The following is a 17,913-nucleotide window of genomic DNA, read 5'->3' as shown; positions in this document are numbered from 1 at the left end:
CAAAATGCCAATGCTAAAATAAAGTGATTTAAGTTTTACCTTTCATTATTTGTCAGAGGAGAACGATGCTTTTTTCTGTTTTCGTTTTTTGCATAATGGTAGTCACAGCATATGCCAGTGGGAGTCAATGCCGCAACTAACAAGCCACACCTTGACCCCCTGAAGCTGCCTTGCATCAATGTAAAATAATTGGCAGCAAACAAACACTTGCGCTAAATTAGTTTAGTTTTGCCTTTTATTTGCAACACAGGCATGAAATTCAGATCAAATGTGGTAAAGGGTCTGATCATTGATTGGTCAGTCAGACTGTGGATATTGCTCATTATACACTGAGAACACACAGCAAGTAACACAGCATAACAAAACAGGCTACACAGACAAAATAGAGACAGGTTGACTGTCTTATTTCTGTAAACAGAGTGAATTACACATTCTCACTGCAAAGAGGAGGGGCTTGGTCCAGCTCCACCCTTTAAAGGGAAAGCAGTTATGTACCCGCATTAGTGCATGCAAAAACACTGATCATCTTGGTTAATGAAGCCGAAAGAGCACTGGACCCTCATAATAAGTGCATCTGTTTTACTGCCACCAGGCAGAGATAGAAGTAAGGTGAGATACGAGGATAACAGACACTCAGGGAAGCCATAAACTTTTACACACATTGCAACTGAGGTTGATTTACCATAATTTGTAACTATATAAATAAATTCTAATGGACAATCCAATCGTAGACACTGCTTTGATGAATCTTTTTTTTTTTTTTTGGTCAAATAATCAGCATTGTCCATTTTTGGCCCTTAAAACTATCAAAACTGGAGCCATACATTTGGCTGACCTGAATTCGGAAGTCAGAAATGTGTTTACTTTGAATCTAGCCACTGCTGAGGTCTTCGTTTATTCTACCTTGCAGATTAAGAAATGCTGCTTACTGTATCCTAGTAGCAAGTAGAGCTTGAGCAACAAAAACAAACTGATCCCTCCAGTTGGCCTTTTACACATAAACTGTGAGATCCATCCAGTCAAATGTGACATCATAGACTAGCACTTTCCCAAACGTGTAAAATACCTCCATCCCAAAAAATCCTTCAGAACGTATGTTTAAATTCCACAGCATGAGTGTAATAGCTTGTTGCAGATGTTGATAATCTTTCAAGTGAAATTTCCATACTCCACTAATCTCAGAACAAACTAGTTTTTAAAAAACTAGTCAAGTGAGATGAATGGCTAGGTCTTGGAAATGAGCAATTAGTTGGCTTCAAGGGATTCCAGAAACTGCAAACAACATCCATTGGAAACTTGCCCACTAGGTTATTCCAAGTTTATGTCACTTTGTCAAGCTACTCCTTATGCCCGTGAGATCTGCCAATCCATTAACCTTGATGTAATGATTAAACCTCAGCTCACTGAAACGGACCTGAGCCATAGCTTTTGTTCATCTGTAAGCATTGTTGCTCAAGCTGGTCCAGTAACTTTTCCACAGAATCCTCTTTGTTCTCGAGCTTCAGATACTTCCTTGCACTTCCGAGGTCTAGCCGAGGCCAGCTGCGGTGCCTCTGCTCTTCCACAGGTATAAGGTCAAGGGTTTTAATGTCTACTCCAACCATGTTAATGCACACCTCTGAGCTGGATTGTCTTGGAAGCAGTCTATGATGACCCATGGAAGACACAGACTTGTCCTCTGGATGGACCAGATTCCTTGGCAGTATTTGGGGTTTAGTCCTGTGGTTCATGCTATAGGAGCGTCTGGGCGGGATGGGGAAGATTTCACACTCCTCTCCACCCAGTGTGGACATAGAGGACGCAGTCATACAGTTACTGAGTGCAAAGTGACTTTCTTGCCGCAGGTCGAGTGCAGAGGTTGTCCTCTGCTCGTCCATGCATAAAACCTCTTTGCTATTGTTGCAGGAGTTAGAGGAGTGAACAGAGGGGGTAGAGGAGGAGTCCTGATGATGAAGAACCTCAGTGTGCACTGTGTCCTGCTGCTGAATGCTGTCCTCCTCATCCATGCTCTTCACTTGGAGTAGAGGCTCTGAACTGGACATTTCCTGCAAGCAGAGGATGTTTAGGTGGGCTGCGGGCAAACTGCTGACCCATTGATAGTGCCTGGCGAGAGAATTCACCTGTAAGAGGTCTGCCGAAGGCACAGCTGCAGAAACAGAGCAAATGACGCTCCGCATCTGTGCTAAAAGCATTTGAGTTTCCCTGTCCCGATTCTCATAGAGTACCGTATTTGCACAAATAAGTATGAAAAGTCCCACTCCCATAATGACAGGTCCGAGTAGTTTCATCCTTTCGCTATGAACCAGACTTGCTGCAGAAAACAGTCCTTTGGACCCTAATCCCCATCCTGATGCAGTTCCAGAGGATCCTTCCTCTACCGTGTCCAAAGATGATCGATGAGCTCTGTATGGCCAGTAGCCTGCCACAGCAAGTGCAGTGCCAACAACAACAACCACCACCCCAAGTACCAAAAAGGCTCCTGGCATGGAACGGATACGCAGCTTTCCCTGGATTACGCCTTCCTTCTTCCTCCTGGAGTGAAGACTGAAACGTGGCAATCGTTGTCGGGAATGTGTAGCTGACGTCCGGCCGCGGGACTTCTGAGTTCTCATGGCATAGGCTGGTTTATAAATGGCCCCTAATGGGAGTCTGAAAAGATGAGGAGGAAAAGGTGAGTTCAAGGCTAGGTCAAGTGGTCACGTACATTCAGTAATTTATTCAAGTTAAGAAAATTGCTTATTCTTCTAATGTTTTTTTACAGAGCCTTAAACAACATGAATCCTTTGCGCTACAAAATCTTGTTTGGTTGAAACAATGATGCTACAGTTATGCTTTTACTTTTGTCTTAGACTGTTTGTTGAAATGGCTTCTATTAATATTTAATCCACAGGGGCGTGTTTAAATAATTTAAGAAAACAGTTGCAGTGATTTCTCCTTCACAGGCTTCAAAAACACTTAATATATAGTAAAACATAACAGGAATGTTTCAGGTTATTTACAAGACAGGATTTTGAATCCTGGACTGTATCAATAAAATAATTAAATGCTTACCCCATGTACTAGTTTAACTCGTCGTACAATATTATCTACTACTGGATTGAGGAGCCAAAATATAATTAAATAGAGAAAAGACTGTATGTCTGAATTAGTGTATTTTGCACTTTAACGAGAAATATGAAAATTTTAGACTGAATTAAAGAACTGAATTAAAGAACAAGATGGAGTTCTCATGGGTCAGTTGAAAAATAAATGATACAATTTTGACCAACATAAAAATGCTGCAGCATTATTTTCAGAGGTGTGTGTATACGGCAACGCCATTCTGATGCCTCTTTGTGGTGCAACACAAATAGTCTTTTAAACAAATAAGTATATTTGCATAAACAAACCATCCTTCAGTGGAACGTGGTTGACGCTGTGTTTATAAACTGTTGCATTAGTTTGGTGGCATGACTTATTTCTAGACTGACAGATAAACTGCCCAGCCAGACTCCAAAACAAAGCACCGTGATTTTAAAGATTGTTAGCTGATTTAAGTAATTATAAGACTTATAATAACAGTTGTTTAGAAGAAGGGTGATTGTATAGGCACTGACCAGGGCAAAAACCACTTCAAATCTCCCCAGCACTCTTGGCAGAGGAAGAATGTGGTGGAAAAACAAGTTCATAAAACATAAATTAAATGTGGCCAATTCACTATGGAATAATAAAAAATAAAAATAAAAAAATAAAAAAAACATTGGCAAGAGTTTCTCGATAACTCTGAAAATGACATTTACAATTCTGCCGACTCGTCTTTCCTGTGAGTTTAAACAAATTAAACATTCAGTGCTCTGGTAGAGTACTCACATCAGCTAGAACTTGTAGGGCTTTATGACAGTATTTAAAGATACAATATACGGCCAATATGGTCAAATGTAAACTCTAAGTTTGTTGCCAAAACTATATAGATACATATATATAAACAGTTGAAGTCAGAATTATTAAGACCCCCTGAATTATTAGCCCCCCTGTTAATTTTTTCACTAATTTCTGTTTAACGAAGAGATTTGTTCAACTCATTTCTAATCATAATAGTTTTAATAACTCATCTCTAATAACTGATTTATTTTATCTTTGCCATAATGACAGTAAATAAAATTTGACTAGATATTTTTCAAGAAACTTCAATACAGCTTAAAGTGACATTTAAATTTCTTAACTAGGTTAATTAGGTTAACTAGGCAAGTTAGGGTAATTAGGCAAGTTATTGTATAACAATGGTTTGTTCTGTAGACTATCAAAAAACAATTAACTTAAAGGGGCTAATAAAAATAATTGACCCTAAAAGGGTTTTAAAAAAATTAAAACCTGCTTTTATTCTAACCGAAATAAAACAAATAAGACTTTCTCCAGATGAAAAATTATTATCAGACATACTGTGAAAATTTCCTCGCTCTGTTAAACATCATTTGGGAAATATTTTTTAAAAGAAAACAAATTCAAAAGGTGGCAAATAATTCTTACTTTAACTGTATACACACACACACGCACACACACACACAAACACACAAACACACACACACACACACATATATATATATATATATATATATATATATATATATATATATATATATATATATATATATATATATATATATATATATATGCATTAAATCTCTTTTTAATCAAAGGCTGCATCATAATGCACTTTATCCAACAGTGTATCCATTAAACAGCTTTGCAAATTTCAGGTTTCATAATGACAATGAGGTCCACATAGAAAAACAATGTATAAGCACTATGCATCTAGGAGCATATGTTTGGACTGATTCATCAAAAGACTTGACTGATGAATTCCAGACCGCTTTTTTCCATTACCAAGTTCAGCTTTACTTTTAATGGCTGTTCACTCTGGTTTCCAAATGAGTGAGATTAATTATACAAGAGTATAAAATATAAACAGCAGATGTAGATCAATCGTTGAATCCAAACTCTGTTGAATGCTTCAAATTATTGTTTGATTATTTGTAGAGACAATCTTTTAAGCACCCAAGTCGTCTCTTGTTAAAACCCTTCCTGTGGATTCTAACATGAGTCACATACAGTACATTCATCATGTCTGAACAGTAAAATATTTCAGGCATTACTGACATTGTTGAATACTTGCTTGTACAGTACATCATAAAAATAAATAAATAATAATAATAATAATAATAAAAGAGAACTTCCCCCTGCTTTTACTTTTTTTCAATATCCAATTCATTTGTGCATGTCTTATATAAAATAAAATAAATCACTTTAAACTGTAAACACACCAGAAATCATCTAACGTTATTTGTATTTCATTGTATGCAATTATCACTAAAGAAATATTTAGGAAGCTACTCAGAAATTGTTCGGTTTGTGCTAATATGTCTAAAGATATTAAGACGTGTTTTTTTTTTTTTTTTGGTCTAAACAGTGGGCTCAATCTCAAATACCTTCATTCTAATAGATACTTCTCTTAGCATATCACATGGAATCAAAAAGACATACATGATGAAGGAAACATTGCATGTAAACTTAAGATTAGACTTAATCTGTAACATTTGAAATGTATCGACCTCTAATAAGGTCAGTTGCTGTATTGATATTGCCGCTTTGGTGGTACTATGAAGAAATGGGTTAAATGCGCCTCAGTCACAAAACATTGCCTTTACTTGCCTTTGTTACAGTGTATTTGGTCCTCGTTTCATCGTTCTACCGCGCTGGACACGCATGTTCGTGATGTTCTTCGTCCACTGCGAAGTTTTCCGGTTCTCCATCAATCCAGACGCGTGCGAAGTGCCGCGCGTCTCCCATGATAGCTTTTCCTGTCCAAAGGAGGACACTGAAGGGTTAAAATAACTGACTTTCTAAAGGCAGATAAGGTAAATGGCTCTCCATCATCAGTAGTCACCGTGTGTCCCTTAACCAGTGTCCACATTTCGTGTTCTCCCTCAGTGAAGTGTGGAGAGCGCCTCCTTCGTCGTGTCTTTTTCTGACTCGATAGAGTGGCCAGACTTCAGTTTGCTTTCAATACACTCAGACAGGACCCATAACGCGTACATTCAACAGGCTACATTTTCTCCCTTTGGGGTTCTGAAGAGTAAATCTTCCCAATATATTAGTGATTACCTACATCAAACGGGTTGTAACGTAAAATGTAAGAAAAGAAACGAAATCATGGAAAATCAGGCACATAGATGAAAGTAGCCAGCAAGTACTGGACACGCTTTTCTTTTATCTAAATGTTGGCGACATCTTGTGGATTTTTTTCTACATGGAAACTTAAAAAGTTAAACGAAAAAATACTTTAAATAATTACAAGTTACTAACGTATTATTTTTATTCAAAGCTATATCTTCAACTCTTTGGGGCACACGTTTTTTTTAAACAGGAGGTTGTTTTCATTTACAAATCGTCACCATAGAATTATAAGGTTCTATCCGACATTTTTATCAAAATGGAGTTATCGACACATTCTTATAAATGACAACTTCTTTACATTGTGTTTTTGCAAGACTTCAGTCTGCATTCAAATGGCAAGTGTTAAACCCTAAAAGAGATTTATACAATTCCAATAAAGTAAAAGTTTTGAAATAAAAACTAAAAACTTTTGTTTCATAAAATGGCCAAAGATCAGTTGTGGTTTTGACTTTGCAATACAAGGAAGGCCATCACAAAACACCCTTGGAAATGAACAGAATGGACACAAGCATTGTGAGGCAGTTTTTATTGTTTTGCATGGAGAAACTGAATTTAAAAAGACCATAAACTCTGCCCCAGCATAACAACAATTATGGTACAGGTCTAAAGTATACAATGCAAAGGGTTAGGACACCTACTGAGGGCTCGGTCTTTATGAATAAAACATATGCAAGCAATTTCCAAAGAAAAACACTACTAAAATAAAACATAAGGTTAACAATTTCAGAAAATAATAACTGTGAATAAGCAGGCAATTTCCCTAATAACTAGCTTGTCTATTTGACAACAAAGGATAAAACAAAACTACAAAAAAGTAGCTTCAAAAAAAGAAATGAAGGGCAGAACAACATTTAGACACTGACTGCAAAACATAATTTTCAGTCTATTCTTGTCTTTTTCCGAGGACAAAATATCTAAAAACAAGATACACCATTTTGCTTCTCAAATGTAACATTCAGACTTGTTTTCAGACAATATATCTTGAATTCTATTTATTTTCTTACCCCTATCAGTTGATAACTGTGTTTTGTTTTAAGCATACATCTATCACAATTGTGACAAAAAGATTTAAAGGGGTAAAAAAAAAAAAACATTTAAGACATATTCTTGTTTTAAAGACGTTTAGCTAGACTGGAAAACAAGATGAATAATACTGAGTGAGAAAGACTTTCAGAAATGGATTTAGGACCGAGACCTCGAACGGGATCGAGATCGGGAATAAGACTGTGAGCGTGAATGTGAGCGTGATTTGGATCTGGACCTAGACCTGGATCTAGATTCCCTCCGCTGATCTGCATTTGGTGGTGTTTGTGATCTGGATCGAGAATGAGCTCTAGAACGATGTGTTCCCGCTCTGCCTTCATCACCACTCTTGCTCGCCTCCTGAGATTTGGACCCAGACTCTCTGGACAGATCCCTATCGTTCCTCGATTTGGATCGAGATCTGGACCGAGAATCAGAGCGACCCCGCTTGTTCTCACGTTTGCTCTTTTTATTTTGAGGGCTGCGGCTCAAGCTATTATCCCTGCCGCTATCACCACCCTTGCGAGCTCCGTTACTGCTCTCCTCCATCCTGCTGCTCCTGCTCTTAGCCTTCTTGCTGGTTGACCTGCTGCGTGATCGTGAACCTGAGGCTCTGAAATGGAAAGAAAACAGAACAATTCAACAAATCAATACATTAGCACAAAGCAACACGACTTCTATTTTACTACAGGAGTTATTGCCATCTAGTGTACTCAAACATTAAAATATCAATTGCTCCACAAAGCATAGTCAAAGTATATAAACAAGACATAAGATAGTAAATGAATGTGAATTGCAATGCACAACTTGTAGAACAAAGACTTTAAATTATGAGCACTAAGCATTATACATGTGGGCAGCACGGTGGCTCAGTGGGTAGCACAATAGCCTCACAGCAAAAAGGTTGCTGGTTTGAGCCCTGGCTGGGTCAGTTGGTATTTCTGTGTGGAGTTTTCATGTTCTCTCCATGTTCCTATGGGTTTCCTCCGGGTGCTCTGGTTTCCCCCTCAAGTCCAAAAACATGCGGCGTGGGTGAATTGGAAAGCTAAAATTGTTTGTAGGGTAAGTGTGAATGTGTATGGATGTTTCCCAGTGATGGATTGCAGCTGGAAGGGCAACCACTGCATAAAACATGTGCTGGATAAGTTGGCAGTTCATTCCGCTGTGGCAACCCCATATTATTAAAAGGACTAAGCCGAAAAAAGAAAATGAATGAAGCATCATATATAGTAACAAAAACATGCATAAATAAAAATAAAAATATGAAAAAAATCATATCATTAATAAAATTAAGTATTAATGCCTCTATTTTGAATAAAAAAAATATATAAAGTAAAACTATTTTATCAAACATATTAACTAAAAGGATTTTTAGACATTGTATTAAAAATCTAAGGAATATACCAATCTTCTCGGAGTGCATGTAACACAATACCATGACGTTGAATTTAACTTTTTGCTCTGAATTAAGACCCTTAAAAGCCAGTTGAACCTTACTCAGCGTTTTTGAGCTTGTTCCTTAAAACATTTTTTTAAATTGGAATAATTATCTATAATTACCTGTCATTTCGCTCAATCATGATCCTTAACTCAAATATAAGCAACACTAAAAATAAAAACTTCAAAGCTAAAATACATATAATGCCTTATGCAACAGCTTTGCTTGTATGGCAACAAAATGAATTGCAAAAGATGATACTAAATTGGTAATATAGCTTTAAATATTCTTGTCAACAATTCATAAATAAATTTTAAATACAATTCTCTTCACATTGTACAGTGGGTAGTTTAAGTCATCAACTTCAAATTCACTCATTATATTATATTATATTATATAATATATATAATATATTATAATATATTATAATATAATATAATATAATATAATATAATATAATATAATATAATATAATATACAACAGTTCTGTCCGGGTGCTGAATCTGATTGGCTAATAGCCATGTGATATTCTGCCATATCAGAACTCTTACAGCCTCTTCACCATACTTCACCTACAGAGTGACATCAGATCAATAAAGTCACTACAGTTTGACAAATGTTGCAGCTGTTGGACAACAATGTACTTTTGAGGCTTTTAAGTTAAGAATGTAGTCGTTTAGATTGCATCTGTGGAGTTTATTTATAAGGACAGTGCCTGTTTTAAATATTTATAATTTCTGAGATAGCATGATGGCATCCACCAGCCTATGTTATTGAGCCGAGCAAAGACGGTTGACGTTTTCCATCCACAAGATGGCGACAAGAGACCACATAATAAGCCCTTAGAGGAGAAAAGATTGTTGTATTTTCTAACAGCTGATCAAATTCTAAAAATTGATGAGTGACATTAAGTAGATCTCTCTCTTTTGTATGTTGTAGTGCTGTTTTTATATAACCGTAATCGTAGGGTATTGAGTGTGAGATAGGACTCTCATATAAGGAATGTATGTATTTTGTGTTGGCCACTCTTTGTATAACTCGGCGTTACTTTTTTGGTTGGCTATCTGTTTGTTTCTAAAGCATCTCCTGCTTTCGTTACTGCAGACTAGTTCAGTAAAAAGAAAAAAAGATGCATGTGTTTAGTGTTTTTTTCTTATCACAAACACAGCAGTAATCTGTTTTTATCGCTTTAATCAGTTAATCGCTTTTGATTTTTCGTGGTTAATTATTGTGATCTGATTGCAACAGAGAAATACTGAGAAATCTATGTAGACTGATAGCATTCCCTGCCGATCAGCCTTATAATTGTAAAATGTCAGCAAAATCATCTGTTTTGTCATCATTTTAGACATTACGCTAGAGAATCATTCATATACAAATTCTAAAATGATGTTGGTGAATTAGTAATGGTTTCTGCTGTTCAGATGTCAGCTGCAGATGTGAAGGAACGGCGGAAGTAGCTCCTCATACATAAGTATTTTTGGACTCTCCGTGTTTGATTATCTTTTTTATATACTTTATGCTGTCAAACTTGTATAGTTTGTCAAACTTGTATAGTTTGCCTACCCAGAGCGGCTACTGGTTCGACTGTGGCTTCGGCTTCTGCGAGACCTCCTGCTCCTGGATCGAGACCTGAGAGATAAGTGCAGGAAACAAAAAAAACTTTTAAAATGCTCGCCAGAGAACTCTATTGAAATGAAAAAAAAAATGTTTTACTTCAAGCAAAGGTCATTTTGTAAAGTACAAATCTCAGTCACCTGATAAACATTTACATGTTAAATATCTTGATAATTTTAAGTAAAAAAAAAATTCACCTGGAGGCACTGCGAGAGTAAGAGCGCCGGCGTCTGGCACCAGGCCGGTCCTCAATTAGCCGAATCTTTCTTCCATTGACCTCAGTGCCATCAAGCTTCTCCAGGGCTCTTTTCATATCCGAGTATTGTCTGAACTCTATCACCCCTTCATTTTTGCGACCCTTATTAGTGTCAGCATAAGTCACCTCACCAGCCTGACGCATGTAGTCCTGAAATGAGAGTACAGTTTACAGTTTAGTTAATAATATAGAAATTAATAAAAAAAAAATTAAGAAGGCCATGAAAGGTAAAATATATTTAAAGAGAGAAGGACACAGCATGCATTTTGGATTGTGACAGAGTTAACTTTGCTTTTTAGTGGTTGCCAGGAGGTTACTAAGGCCTGCTTCCATTGAGTAAAGGAGAAATGCTTTTTCAGCTTGGGAATAACATGCATTCAAATGAGTATCATGAACACTTTGGTTCTCTTTTTGACTCTCTGTAAGCGGTAGAAAGTGGACAAGCTCAAAACATGACTTAAACCCTGTTTAGACCTATATTTAGCCTATATTCATCTTGTGAACATTTTAGGAGCAGTGGAAAACCGAGTCACACATTTAAATCATTTGGCACATTAATGCGTAGTTGCTGTAAAACTCAAATACAAATGAGCCAATTGCTAGCAAATTTCTTAAACAAAAAAGAGTGAGATTGTGTTGAGTTCAGGGTTTGTGTCTGATTGTTTGTTAAAATGCAGCATTAAAAAAGCACAAGTGGAATTCGCACCAAGCACAAGTGTTTGATGACAGATGGCAAATTCATGTCCACATGGGAGGTGGTTCTCACTACAATAATGCATTTTGTCCCACCCTAAAAACTAGAGGCCCTGATGTACTTCAACGAAGTTCATTGTCATTCTTTGCTTGAAGCCAAAAAGTAGTTGAAGGGCTGAGAGACATTATACTGTTTTTCGAACCGGTTTCTAACTCAAATCTAACTTAGCCCAGAATTTTGAAACATTTCAGTTTTTTTTTCAGATTTCGTTTGAAGTATACAGGACCCATCTTGATTTTTCCCCATTTGCTTGTCCACTGCATATATACGACAATAAATTATAATTCAATTGTGTACCAAACTAAAAACACAACATGCTTGCAAATGTAATAAGATAGTAAAATTACCTTCAAATCCTAATTCTCATGTGTGTAAGACGCAATGTTAAGTAAACCCATACTTTGCTAATGAAGTGTTAGAAAACACTTGGGCAACAGCACTACCACATACTCTGTAATTGTGTTTGTTTGCACCTGCCTTTAATCTACTCCTCCACACACATGTACTATTTACGTACATGACGTCAGCTTTTCAAAGACTTGTTTCAGGTTTCAGGACATGACAGTGGCTGTCTTAAAAAAACTTCCTCTTTGAATCTTCAGATAATTCATATAAAGTTTCCTGTTTTGGACTGAAAATGTTGTGTGAACAGCCCTTAGTCTGTTTTTGTACCTTCAGGTCCTGCCAGCTGCATCGACTAGAGAGATTTTCCACAATCAGCCTGTAATCTGTGCGTGTCGGTGGGCCGTACCTGTCCCCTCCTCCTCCTCCACCACCACGACCATAGCGATTACCTTCAAAGTGATGAGAATAAGATGCATACAGTTCAGGACAGATAAAAGACAACAGTCTTAAAACTAGCCTTATTCAAAAACAATGATTTAACTATAAACAAGGAAAAATGAAAGAAAAGTTGTTGTTTTTTAAATGGTAAATACAGATGTTCTTATACTAGCGTACAATTAATTACAGATTAAATTTTGCCCTATAACTTAGAGGGACAGTTCACATAAACATGAAATCCTGTCATCATTTACTCACCCGAATGGCATCTGTGCAACACAAAAAGAGAGATTTGCTGAGATGTCTGTTGAGATGTTTTTTTTTTTTCTCCAAAAGTCTCAAAATGACAATAGGGTGAGTAAATGATTGCAGAATTATTTTGGGGTGAACTATCCCTTTAACGGACAGATTAGTTCTTCAAGAACTCAAAATATTTCACCAAACAACATACTTACGCTGTACTAAAATTTGAGAGATTAATTAACAGGGGAAAGGAAAAATGTCAAAAGAAATAAAACCAAAACATATTACAGGCACCTAAAATAGCTCAACCCACATCTCCTAAACCCTTTGGTATTCTCACCACCCGGCTTAATGGGAAAAGCGGTCCTCATTCACATTGGCTCGCTTTAATGGTCTGCCCAGGGGCCCAGTTTGGTCAAAGGCCACACGCATGGGAAGGGGGACACCATGGCCAGCAAAAGGGGCAGGCAGTCAGACTCTTTTAATAAAACATTGATGGTTAAATTTCTAGCTTTGACATTATTTTGAATTAAAGCTTTTAAAAAAATCAGTGTAAAATATTAATATTGACAATATTGCAACAATACAAATCTGCCTATACTAAAGCAAAAATATATCATTATTTTGAGGGTGATTCTTCATTTAGGGAGACATGAGAACAGTCCTACACAGGTAAACAGTTTACATCTTGCATTAAGATGTGTATTGGTTGATCAAATCACAAGTAGATGAAGTAGACATGCATTTATTGTTGCCCAGATGTGATCGGATAAACAAAAACGCATCTTAATACTAGGTGTAAACAGGACAGAGATTCTCCCAACTGAAGAATTACCCCTCAATAACATTCAAAAGATTATCATCCAAATTATTTTGCTCCCTAAAAATGTTAAATAGCAATTGCAAGTTACAGAGACTATTACCAAACTTAATTTCAGGTTTCACAGACAGAGACTAGACACACTTACACATGCTGATAAGCTCTGTTTTTAGATCAACTGAGTCAATGTAAATTGGATTTAAAAAATAATAATAATAAAAATGAAACAATTGCCAATTATGACATTACATGCCTAAAGGCAAATAGTTTTTAAACCAGTGAAAATTCGGTCATCATTTATTCACCCTCCACATGTTCCAAACATGCTTGAGTTTCTGTCCTCTGTTGAACACAAAAGATGATATTTTGAGGAATGTTGGAAACTCGTAGCCATTGTCTTCTATAGTACTTCCATCTTTGGATGTCAATAGCTACTGGCTTTCAGCATTCTTTAAAACTTAATCTTTCCAGTAACTTTTGGAGAAGTAGCTTAAAATGTTTGGAACAGATGGAGGGTGAATAAATGATGATTTTATTATTGTAAAGATATAAGTTTATAAATGTTTGAAACGACTTGAGTAAACATTAGGTAACGAAATATTAATTTATGGGTAAATGAACCTTTTAAATATTTAGAATTTCTGAGATAGGCTGATGGATGCCGACTCGCTATGTTATTGAGCAGAGCAAAGATGGTTGGTATTGACAGACCGCATAATAAGCCTTTAGAGAAGAAAAGATTGGTGTATTTTCAAACTGTGATCTCCTGATTGCAACAGAGAAATACTGGAAACTAGTTTTTTTTTTTTTAAATAATTAAAAATCATAGTGAGCATGTTGTGTGCAAAACTCTCCATCTGAAAAGCCTGAAAAAATATGTTGGCACAATTCACCATTTATTTCTCATATAAAACTGAAATACTGATTGATATATATATAGTATCCCGAAATAAGCAAGTAAATGAATATATTACTTCTTCCAGATCTGTTGCCACCATCTCGGCGCTGTCCTATGGTGTGCTCCACTATCACTCTCTTCCCACAAAGGTCTTTGCCATTCAGATCATACACTGCATCATCTGCATCACGGGGGTCATCAAACTCCACAAAGCCATATCTAAAGGGATGAACATATGGGATTTATGGGCTTTGAGCATATGTGACTTGCAATAACAAATGCACAAAGTCTAGTTCAATTCAGGTATTTCCTGATTTACTTTCTTCATGCTCTATAACAGTGGTTTCCAAAGTGTGGGTCGGGACCCCCTGGGAGTCATGGGACATTGATAGGGGGTCGCTTGGTGATTTCCAAAAGTCAAATAAATTAATAAACTATTAAAATTACCATATTTTTTACATAACTCACAAAAGTTAAAAAATAGTAGTTAATGATTACATTAAAATGCAACAACATGCAAATGAAATGCTATTAGGTTTTTTTGTCATTGGATTGTGTGTTTCACTAGGTTAAACTTTTTGACACCTTCACAGCAATCAGATGCATTAGAAATTAAAACAGGGCACAACTGGTAAAGAATAATCTCTGAGTGGTGGTCTTTAAAACTAAACCAAGAATAAACTGAAAACATTGTGCCTACCAGTCTCATAAGATGAGGTTAAAATTGAAATCAACAAACTAATAAATGACTATTAAAATAATATGGTTGTTAGACTGTTGCACTTTTTTGTGTATTTTTATTATATAGACCTGTGCGCGACATTTGTATATTTATAACCACCTCAGGAATGTGGGGGTCGCGAGTCACTGGCATTGTTATTTTGGCAGTCGCAGGCAAACTCAGTCCTGGAAGGCCGGTGTCCTCCAGATTTTAGCTCCAACTTGCCTCAACACACCCGTATGGATGTAGAAAGCCTAGTAAAAGCTTGATTAACTAGCCCAGATGGGTTTGATTGGGGTTGGAACTAAACTTTGCAGGACACAGACCACCCAGGACCAAGTTTGGGCAGCCCTGCTCTATAAAGTCTAATGTAAAAAACAATAAAAAGTAATATTGGTTAATATCATACATTTTTTAATAAAAAAACTATGCCTGTTTTTTTTTTTAAATAAACCATTTTGCTTCTATAGACATTATAGTAAGTTATATTTTGGTGCCAACAACCGTTTAAAAAAAACGCTGAGCTACCATCATAATAGGAGGACTAACATCAAACAATTAACTTACCTGTATATTTACTACTTTTTGAAAGGTTTGACAAGAAAAATAATAGTTAGATCATGGTTACTTATAAAATAATGATTGTAGTAGCTCATGCTTTACTTTGCACTTTCTATGCTTTAACCTCAACAATCAGTTAAACCAAGGATGCTGTTGTAAAGGCACAGATAATGGAAAGGGTAATTAATAAAATGTACCAAATGCGATTTCTTAATTTCTATTCATTTTATTTCCAAAAAAAAGGTGCACATTAAAACTAAAATTTCTTTGTAAACAATTATAACTAATATGACTTGAGACTGCATGCTGAAAAACATAACTTAACATTACCGTCGAATAACACTATCAAACAACGTTACGACTGATAATCAATGTTGATGTTTTTAACGAATTTTAATTTCAGTTTTAAATTAAAATGCTTATAATTTAATTTGTAGATATATGTGAAGCACTTTTACGAGGCAATCGGATAAATTAAACATCGACTAGATATAACGTGGCAAAAAGCTCAGTTGAGGCCAGCCCGGAAACAATGGGGGTTAACGTTAGCCTGCTGGGCTAAAATAGCTAATACAAAAAAAAATAATAACACAATGGAATAAACGCAAATATTTTTTAAGTACACTACTACGCGCAGTCAATCGTCATAAATGTTATTTAATACATAAAATATAGTTGTATATTTGTAATTTAATTGGAACAGTAGAACAGACAGCTTTAACGTTAGCGTTGTAAAGACTCCATTGCTGTTTCAGCCGCACGTTTCATTTGACCGTTATACATACAAAATTACGTACCCATTTTTCAGATCTACTTCCAGAATCTTCCCATAACCTTTAAAAAAACGTTCTACATCTTTCTCTCTGGCGCGGTAGCTCAATTTTCCCACATAAACTCGAGACATTTTTCCTGTGCAGTGGCTCGGCGTGGAAAATTAGCAACAACAAATGTGAGATTCAAAATAAGTGTCCTGTAACGAGCATTTTTCAAAATAAAAGTCAAAGCAGACATAAGTGATTGTAAAAGTCCTACCAATTGCTAATAATAATAATAATAATAATAATAATAATAATAATTTATTATTATTTTGCATACTAAATTTACACGATTGTAGTACTTTAAATATTTAGATAAAGAACCTAACAACTCAGCCCAGTGGTGTAATTTATTCATTCATTCATTCATTTTCTTTTCAGCTTAGTCCCTTTATTAATATGGGGTCACCGCAGCGGAATGAACCGCCAACTAATTCAGCACATGTTTTATGCAGCAGATGCCCTTCCAGCTGCAATCTTTGAGAACATCCATATAAACTCTTCACACACTACGGACAATTTAGCCTACCCAATTCACCTGTACCGCATGTTTTTGGACTGTGGGGGAAAATGGAGCACCCAGAGGAAACCTACGCGAACGCAGGGAGAACATGCAAACTCCACACTGAAATGCCAACTGACCCACCCAGAGCTCGAACCAGTGACCTTCTTGCTGTGAAGCGACACCTACTACGCCACTGTGTCGCCTGCCCAGCGGTGTAATAAGACAAAATAAATGTTTTTTAAGCTAAGTAAGATTTTGTTATAGGCCCAACAATGTTTGTGGCCTGACAATAATCTAATTAAGTTATATCAAGTGTTTAGGGAAATTAATCTATTTATTTTAAAGGGTATTTTGAAAAGGATTGGGTATAAAACACCATCTTAGTACTCTTTCATTCTTTAATTTTCTTTTTGGATTAGTCTCTTTATTAATCAGGGGTTGCCACAGCGGAATGAACCGCCAACTTATCCAGCATATGTTTTATGCAGCAGATGCCCTTCCAGCTGCAACCCAACACTGGGAAACACACAAACACCTTTATTAACACACATACACTACAGACAATTTAGCTTATTCAATTCACCTATGTGGCATGTCTTTTGACTGTGGGGGAAATCAGAGCAACTGGAGGAACCTACAAAAAAGCAAACTCCACACAGAAATGCCAAATGACCAAGCCGATGCTCGAACCAGCAACCTTGATGTGAGGCGATCGTGCTACCCACTGCACCACCGTGACATGCCCATCTTAATATTTTAAAATGTAAATACATTAAACAGTATGATCTTTTGTACTTTTTCCATCAGATAACAGTTAAAATGATAAAATACTTAACTACGTATATATTACTAGAGTATTTGTACTTTGTAACATCAAACTATTTAAAATAGTGTATTTGTCTCTTTCGGTTTTTAATAATAAGAACATCAAAAAGATGTTGAGATTAGTCAAAAGAAGAAAGAAACATCATTCAGACATTTACAGTTTTTCTAAGTGGCTTTGGTGTATTTTTTACAACACTATTTACATTTGCACGACAGTTAATGCATTTCTCAAAACAATTGGTCATTTGTGCACATCATAGTAGCAGTTTCACATTCCTTCCAACAAATTGCAAATGCTTTTGGATATGCATCAACTACTTTCAATCAACTATTTTAAAACATTAAAATTCGCTCATGTCATGTCATTTAAAACTAATAGTCCTCATTTTATTATTACATACAAAAATCTTGAACTAGTTGTCAAAATTCATTTATTTTCTT

General features: G+C 36.1%; 2 protein-coding genes across 3 annotated transcripts; both read right to left on the bottom strand.

The window, feature by feature from the left end:
* Window positions 1–217: 217 nt before the first annotated feature.
* tmem200b (transmembrane protein 200B) lies at window positions 218–5,975 on the bottom strand. 2 transcript variants are annotated; one of them, XM_087295559.1, is made up of 4 exons: window positions 5,924–5,975; window positions 5,689–5,837; window positions 2,121–2,649; window positions 218–2,045 (listed from the first exon to the last, which is right to left on the bottom strand). In XM_087295559.1, exons 3-4 carry the CDS (start codon window positions 2,610–2,612, stop codon window positions 1,401–1,403), a joined length of 1,137 nt encoding a protein of 378 aa, XP_087151685.1. In that variant the 5' UTR covers window positions 2,613–2,649; window positions 5,689–5,837; window positions 5,924–5,975; the 3' UTR covers window positions 218–1,400. The 2 variants fall into 2 exon arrangements, with proteins under 2 accessions (XP_087151685.1, XP_087151684.1); XM_087295558.1 differs by having other exon boundaries at window positions 218–2,649.
* Window positions 5,976–6,724: 749 nt separating this feature from the next.
* srsf4 (serine and arginine rich splicing factor 4) lies at window positions 6,725–16,272 on the bottom strand. The gene is made up of 6 exons (NM_199574.1): window positions 16,125–16,272; window positions 14,122–14,264; window positions 11,974–12,095; window positions 10,489–10,697; window positions 10,241–10,306; window positions 6,725–7,849 (listed from the first exon to the last, which is right to left on the bottom strand). Exons 1-6 carry the CDS (start codon window positions 16,229–16,231, stop codon window positions 7,396–7,398), a joined length of 1,101 nt encoding a protein of 366 aa, NP_955868.1. The 5' UTR covers window positions 16,232–16,272; the 3' UTR covers window positions 6,725–7,395.
* Between the last annotated feature and the right edge of the window lie 1,641 nt (window positions 16,273–17,913).

This window comes from Danio rerio, chromosome 19, assembly GCF_052040795.2.
Source record: "Danio rerio strain M-AB ecotype USA chromosome 19, GRCz13ab, whole genome shotgun sequence".
Lineage (NCBI taxonomy): Eukaryota > Metazoa > Chordata > Actinopteri > Cypriniformes > Danionidae > Danio > Danio rerio.
Note: the sequence above shows the minus strand (reverse complement) of the source record. Positions and strands in the feature narration are given on the sequence as shown.